The 8,252-nt window shown below is 48.1% G+C and overlaps 1 protein-coding gene across 1 annotated transcript; it reads right to left on the reverse strand.

Moving 5' to 3' along the window:
• Positions 1–149: 149 nt before the first annotated feature.
• Positions 150–6,162, reverse strand: LOC102082282 (uncharacterized). The gene is made up of 3 exons (XM_019354893.2): positions 4,835–6,162; positions 4,488–4,692; positions 150–4,362 (listed from the first exon to the last, which is right to left on the reverse strand). The coding sequence occupies exons 1-3, from the start codon at positions 6,160–6,162 to the stop codon at positions 250–252; spliced, it is 5,646 nt and encodes a 1,881-aa protein (XP_019210438.2). The 3' UTR covers positions 150–249.
• Between the last annotated feature and the right edge of the window lie 2,090 nt (positions 6,163–8,252).

Raw genomic sequence — 8,252 nt, forward strand, 5'->3', positions numbered from 1 at the left:
GGCTTCTGTTGTGATGAAGGACAGCTGTCAGTCATCCAGTGTTCAACTCTCAGGACTATAAACTCTCCCAGAGCACTGGAGCATGGTGCTGCTGATGCAAAGTGCCTCTCTATGGAAATGATCTAAGTCTAAGGCACTTCTAATTTTATTATTACTACAGCTATCAATATCTTCCAGTCGGGTGATTCTCGACTTCTCTCTTCAACCTCCGGGGTAGACTACCCTTTGGTCGTTGCACAGATCAGGGGATTATTCTGCCCCTTCTTTACTAAGATCTGCGTTCTTTGGGGTCACGGCCGTGTCCCCCTTTTTCACTAAGAGCCTCTCCGACCGCCTAGGCTCCTCTGCCGCCGCACACTGGCTCCAGTGATACCAAGTGTCGCCCTTGCCTCTCAGATGGACCACATGAGAGGTTCGAGTGGTCACCTCGAAAGGTCCTGTCCACCTCGGCTCGTCCCACTTCCGCTTATACACCTTCAGCCACACCCACTTCACCTCCGGCGTGGTCACCTCCTTTCCGGTTGGGTCTCTCACCTGAGTAGTGAAACTAGAGACAAGAGCTTTTAGTGCTTTAAACTGTTTCACATGTTCAGACACATTTACTCCCTCCCTTAATTCTCTTACACCTGCTGCAGGGCCTGGAAACTGTCTCCCTGTCAGCAGTTCATATGGGGTAAACCCGGTGCTCTGATTAACGGAGCACCTCACACTCATAAGTGCTATGGGAAGAGCATCAACCCAATTCATGTTTGTCTGTGCACAGATTTTTGCCAATTTGTTTTTCAGATTTTGATTCATTCTCTCCACTTTTCCCTGAGGTTGTGGATGGTAAACTGTACCATATCTATGTTGCAACCCCAACATACATTCCACCTCACCGAGATCTCGATTTTTAAAGTGAGTGCCATTATCTGATCTTACCTTCTCTGGAAATCCATGCCAGGGGACATAATAATTCACCAGACATTTGATCACCGTTTTACTGTCTTCTCTGCGTGTTGGCCACGCCTCTGGCCAGCCGGTCAGAGCATCCACACACACCAACAGATATCTAAACCCTCGAACGGTAGTTATCATGTCAGTATAATCAATCACAATTTCCTGGCCTGGTCTTCCTGGCAAAGGAAACTTACCCATTTCTGGTTTCACGGTGGGGTTTGGATTATATTGCCCACAGATCAAGCATGTTCTCACGTGTTCCCTTACCATGTTTTTCATGTAGGGATGCCACCAATGACACAAGTCCCTCTCCATTTGGCCCACTCCTACATGTCCTAGCCCATGAGCTTCTTTAATTTTCTCCTGGGCCATTTCTGCGGTGAGTACTGGCCGCCCGTCGGGTCCTCTCCACAATCCTTCTGATTGTACGGCCCCTCTCTCCTGCCACACCGCCTTTTCCTCAGGCGAGGCTCTTTTTTGCGCCTTTTCAATGTCCTCTCGCTGTTGGGCTGGCAGGTTTCCCCATTCCATACCCATACTTACCATTTGTTTTCCTTCTTGATAGCCTGCCACCCGTTTTGCTTCTTCGTCAGCTGCTCTGTTTCCTTTTGCCACCCAAGTGTTGGAATCGTCATGCCCTTTACACTTTATGATGGCCACCTCCAAAGGTTCTTTCAGAGCGTCCTCCAGCTGTCTCATCTCCTCCTCGTGTTTGATTGGTTTATTTGAGGCTGTTCTAAATCCAGCCCTCCTCCATTGCCCCAGTTCCACATGTGCTGCTCCAAACACATATGCTGAGTCTGTATAAATGTTAACCCTTTTTCCTTTCCCTAATCTTAGAGCTTCTATCACTGCAATAAGCTCTGCTCTCTGTGCTGACTGAGGTCCTTCCAGTATTCCTGATTTCTCCACATGCAGCTGGTTTCCGACTCCTTTCACCACTGCATAACCTGTTTTCAATCCTTCACTCGGATCCCTAAAACAACACCCGTCTGTGAAATAATCATCTGCCTCATTCACCGGTTCTGCTCTCAGATCTGACCTTACTTTCTCCTCAACCTCTACGATTTGTGCACAGTCATGAGGTGTCCCCCCTCCCATCTGGTCTGCCATGTTGATCCCTTCATGTGTGAAGGTCAAGTTTGGAGACTCCAGAATCTTAGTCAGTCTCTGTTGTCTCAATGGGGTCATTGTGAATACCTGTGAATTCACGTAGGCCACCACACTGTGTGTTGTTAGCACTTTCAGTGGGTGTCCTCTCACAACGTGGGCCACTTTCTGAATTATTTTTGCTACCCCCGCTGCATGCTGTGTGCACGTGGGGTGTCTTTTTTCCATATTATCCAGGCCAATGCTGATATACATCAGCACTCGTCTCCTTCCCCCTTTTTTCTGAAACAAAACACCATTCACCACTCCATTTGTTTCAGAAACATCAACATAGAAATCAGAGTTATAATCGGGGATTGCCAAATCTGCTGCACGAGACAGGGCCTGTTTTAGTTCTATGAACTGCATTTCAGCTTCAGTGGTCCAGTTCAGATTAGCTGTGAGGTCTCTCATACCGTGTTCTTTCACCAAGTCCCGCAAAGGTTTGGTTTTGCCCAAATAGTCAGGAATGTAGTGTCTACTGTAACCTGTAAGTCCAAGAAATGACAACATTTCTTTAACAGTACGTGGCTGGGGGTGTGACATAATTGTTTCCCTTTGGGATGCCAACATGCCCACCGTCTGCATCGCCACCACACGACCTAGAAATGTAACTTCAGTTCTGACAAGTTGAAGTTTGTCTCTACTTACTTTAAAGCCTGTTTTGGCCAGCTGACGAAGCACCATCATTGTCGCTTGAAAGCAAGCATCAGCTGTTTTAGCAGCAATCAGCAAATCGTCCATATACTGGATCAGTGTGCATCCTTCAGGCAATACACATGGAGAAAGAGCATTTTTAAGTACCTGATTAAAAATCCCAGGTGAAAGGGCAAAGCCCTGCGGCAACCGAGTGTAACGCAGCTGCTGGCCCCTGTAAGTAAATGAAAAAATATCTCTCAAAGATGGATGCAGAGGGAGACAAAAGAAAGCATTTGCCAAATCTATGCATGTGAACCACCGCTGATCTGGAGATAAATTAGTCAAAGCTGTGTAGGGATTTGGTACAGGTACTGTTGGTGTCTTAAGGACAGTGTTTATTGCCCTAAGGTCATGTGCCATGCGATACTTGCCCGTGCCTGATTTTTCAACTGGGAGGATTGGAGTATTCCATGCAGAGGAAGACAGCTCCAGCACACCCACCTGCAAGAGCCCTGAAATTGTTTCTGCAATCCCATTTTCTGCCTCTGGACTGTGTCTGTATTGTGAACGCCAAATAGGGGTGTCATCTTTTAACTCAAATGTGATGGGTGAACAAAATATTAAACCCACATCAGTGGGACCCTTAGACCACAGAGTGTCAGGGAGTTCAGCTAGGCCTTTAACAGCTTCCTCATGATCTGTTTTCTCCCTTCCATGTGTTCGCTTTAAATGTTTGTGTTCTAAAACACTCTGATCAGTGACCGTCACAGAAATCCGATACGTTTTACAACTGGGTGAGTATGAGACATCAGTGAGTTGTGTTTGCTGCCAATCTGTGGCCCTTATGGCTGCTCTCACCATTGGGCCTAAATCTTTTGCTTGATGACCCTCATGTATTGCCAACGACACGTGGGGAACTGCTTCATCACCCATTCTATACCAACTCATTTGATCCTCAGGGAGCGCAACAAACGCTGCCACTCCAGCTGAACCAACATAGATGTCCTGAGAGTTAAGCTCCCAAACTTTCTCATCTAAACACTCATTAAATAGATCCTCAAACCACTCAGTATGCTCGCGATCGTAAAACAAGGTCACGTGGTAGGGGTCACGCGGGGGTGAATAAACAGACATGGACATTATCCAGGGACGCCAGAGTTGGTACTGTGCCAGAATTCGATCTGATGTGGTCAGTCGCGCCCAGTAAATCTGTGCTGTGCGTTCACAATCCTCTGATAGCAGCCACTGTCCCCTCATTCCTGATTGCAAACAGGACAGCTGTGTGCCATCTTTCAAAGTCACTGTTAATCCATCAGCTCCACACATGATAGTAGCTCCAAGCTTAATGAGCAGGTCCCTGCCCAATAAATTAACTGGAACTTGTGATGAAACCATGTATGAATGTGTTAAGGACTGGCGTCCTAGTTCAGTCTTTAAAGGGGCGGTTACTGGCAGGGTCATAGGTACCCCAGAGAAGCCGATCACACTGATTCTGGTGTCCGACAGTGGGATGTCTTCAGGAGCAGTACGAATGGTGGAGTATGTAGCTCCCTTATCCACTAAAAAGGGCAGGTTGCGTCCTTGAACCCTCAGTGGCACCAGGGGGTCTGCCCCTCCCCCTATGCCCAGGCCTCTCTGTGGGGTGTGTCAGTATTGTTCCTGCTGCCAGTATTCCACGGGATACTGCCCTGGAGGAGCCATCTGTGAGTTTGGGGCCGACCAACGCCCGCGCCCCCTTATGCCCGGACGTGGCTGATAACCTGGTTGAGGTGGTTCAGGGCACTCTCTTGACCAATGTCCAGTCTGACCACAGTTAAAGCACACAGTTCCGGGCACATATCGACCTCCTCCCGGCGCACCCCTTTGTCTGCCCATGCCGCCGCCTCCTCCCCGTTGACCACCACGTGAACCCCAATTTCCTCTACCGACCCCACGGCCACCCCAATTTGTTCCTCGCGCAGGTCCCTGTGTGTCAGCTGGCAATACATTAGGATCTACTTCTGTCCCCATTTGCTGGTAACCTTGAGCCACCATTACTTTTACTATTTTATCTTCTTTCTTTTTATCATTCACTTTTTGTCTCGCCTCACCCAGTTGAAACCGTAACAATTGCTCTTTCATCTTATCTGTGTCCTCATCTTTAATAATAGCCTCATCATGAGCTTTCTGCAGGCGATGCACCAGATGCTTCTCCCACACGTGAGACTCCGCCCCCTCCATGTCGGGGTTATCTAACATGGCCACTCTGACCTGCTCGGGCACACCTTTTAACACAGCTTCTCTGAACCACAGTTGTTGCATCCCTTCTCTACCGGGATGCTGGCCTGTTCTAAGGGCCCACGTAGCTTTAGCCTGTTCTATGTACTCCCTTGGAGTTTGATCAGGCTTCCACAACAGCTTCAAAATCTTAGCAGCATTTGGAGTGGGGTATTTTTCACGTAATGCGTGTGATATTACATTCACAACCCGACAAAATGGGGTGCTATCAACCATCAATGCTGTGCCCGCTATCTTCTCTATGTCATCCAGAGCTGTGCCTTTGACACATCTGGCAACTACAGCTCTGAAATCTCCCAGAGCCAATTGAACACCTGTTGTTGCTCTATCAAACTCTCTCAACCATCCTGCACCTCCGTCTGTAATAGGAGGTAATAATTCAGTCAATGCATTAACATCTCCCACTCCGTATGGCTTGTATTTCATGTGACCCCCAGCGGTCACCACCAGGGGAAATTCCCCAGGCAAAGAAAGATTTTCCCTCTCATCCTGACTTCGACGCACCATGGGGTGTGGTATGTTTCCGGGTTTGGGCCTTACTACTCTGCCTCTTCCTGCTTTTTCTCTAACTACCCTATTGTGAAAGGCCCCTCCTAGCTCTGGCCCTGCTTCAAGTCTCTGCTTCCCACAGGCGCCCACTTGAATGTTATCATCAAGTGTGCCGGATAACCATCCCTCGTATGCGTCCTCATAAAGGCCGCACACCTCACCTTTCCCCACCTGTGGTGCAACAACTACACTCCCTAACTCATCATCAGAAATCTGATATCGTTGCTCTAAAGTTGATATAACTGTTTCAACCAGCCGCACAGCCCTATCTTCTTCACTCTCCTCCTGCTGAGGTGACTGTTTCATGGGCGGGGCTTGTGCTCCGCCACAGGCTCCCTCCTCACCGACAAAAGTAGAATTTTGCTTTAATATTCCACTCTTCGGTGTTGGAGTTGGCCGTTTGGATCCTTTAGATACTTCACAATCTACATAGCGTCCTGTAACCTCTAACACTTGGCCATCCCCACCAGAGAGACAGCCCTGCTCTACTCTCAGCACAGGATAGAGGGGGGCGGGGGCCTGATAGGGAGGAGGGGAGCTAGTGAGCGATGACTTCACCGGGGAAGCCGGCAGCATCAGCTTATCAGGCTCCTCCTTTCGCTCCCTCATCCAATGCTCCACCCCCTGACATGTCACTGCCCACCTTGTTACGCGGGCTCTCTCCTCCTGTACTTCCTGCAACTCTTTGCTAAGCCTCCGCCTCCCCCAAAGTGAGGCCTCCTTTATCTGTTTACTAATCTCCTGCTCTTGCTCCTGCCGCTTCTGTGCTACTCCCAGAAGCACTTTTGCCAATGAACCTCGTCAATCTCCTCTCGCTCCTTCATTATCACACAACTCCTTGATCTTTGTTGCCACAGCTGCAACCTCTGATTTTTTCTCTGGCGCGCTCCCAGGTCGCATGACCTTCAGCGCCCGCAACAACTCCTCTCTCTGCTTCTCAAAAGTTTTCCACTCACCCTGCATTTCTCCTTTTTCTATGTCAGATTTAAGACCCGACATACTCACCCCGCTACACACTCCTTACACTCTCTCTCTCCTTTTTTTTTTTTTTTTTTTTTTACACCACAGAGTAATACACCTAATTATGCCCGTCTATCTCTATGTGGCTCCAAATTCCCTCTTTATTCGTAATTTCACGCTATCAGGGGACAGGCACACAACAATTTTAACCACTGAAACGTCACTGAAACGAGGACTCTAATCTCTATTTTTCGACTAATATAGAACTCAACCTTAGATGTCAAAGCATTCTCTTGTTCTATTCCAGAATAAATGTGAACCCGTGATTACACGGCCGTTCCAGTGTTACTCTGTTATCGTTTGAGGGCCCTCAGCTCTCAGGTGATAAGCCTGGACCTCCAGACGCCGCTGGTCCGTACACCGCGTCCAACGTACGGTGGGGGAGCCAACCCCAGGGCAAAATTAATTTCCACAGGTACACTAGGCGTCAACCTTTGATCTTAAAGCATTCTCTTCGCACTAATGTCCTCCTATTCACACATCAACCGTCACTGTCACTGTGTTCACGCTTCACACACAGAATGCGCCTCACACACAGAACTGCACCAAGAGCGCGCTTCACACACACAGAACAACACCCAGAGCGCGCTTCACACACACAACGCCCAGAGCGCGCCTCACCAGCCGTGAGACCCACCGAGAGCGCTTTTCACCAGCGGAAATTTACACAGAAACCTCTGAACTCAACTGTTAGAACTCTTCTGAAGCACAACCGCACCATACACCATGTACCCCTTTTACTGCGCTTATGGCCACCACAACGGGGCAAAATCGCATCATAAAAGTGATGCATACGTCCCCGAGGCTCAAAACCGCACCATAAACCAGCGTCTGCTTTACCTTTAATCGGGGTGAAGTAAATATTTTATTTATAATTTTATGACCGCAGCCCTCGAGGCTCAAAACCGACACCATAAACCACCGTCTAACCTCTATTCAATGTGCTGAAACCAGCAACCCCTCACTACTGCACTTACGGCCGCATCACCAGAACACGGCCGCATCATAAACCAAAACCTACGGACGTGTTTCGCATTACGCGTTGCTGGCGCTTAACCGACACCGTAAGCCAGTATCTGCTTAACCTTAATTTTATACTAATTTCATGGCCGCATCAACGAGGACTCAACCGACACCATAAACCAACTTCAAAACCTCTATTCAATGTACTGGACTTATGGCCGCGTCTCCAAAAGATTCTAATGTATTATTGCTACAGAAGCCAGTCTTAGACAAAGTTAAATGTGAAAGGTAAAGTGGGCTGCAACTAGACTCAACGTAGTATGTAATTAGTATCTTGCTAGAAGCAGTTTATCTAACACACTGGAATTCAGCCTCAACTTATGTTGTTAGTATCTTGCGCCAAAAACCAGACACCGACAAATTTAATGTGAAAATACGTGTAACTCAGCGAACAGATTAATTTGGAAAGCCCAATATGCACATTTGGTATTTATAATACAACAGGCTGTGCTTACCTTTTTGTGTGGACCGGTCCTTTCTGTTCGCCTCGCCCCACGATCTCACCACAGGCCAAATCTGCCCCTCCTCAGCACGCCAAAGATCCGGGTCACCAGGCACCAAGTTGTTGAAATCTCCCAATTCTTTTAATCTTTGGGCTGAAGGAAGGACAATACTCGGTGTATAAATGCTCAATCAACAATCATTTATTTCCATAC

Source organism: Oreochromis niloticus, unplaced genomic scaffold, assembly GCF_001858045.2.
Source record: "Oreochromis niloticus isolate F11D_XX unplaced genomic scaffold, O_niloticus_UMD_NMBU tig00000736_pilon, whole genome shotgun sequence".
NCBI classification, from domain to species: domain Eukaryota; kingdom Metazoa; phylum Chordata; class Actinopteri; order Cichliformes; family Cichlidae; genus Oreochromis; species Oreochromis niloticus.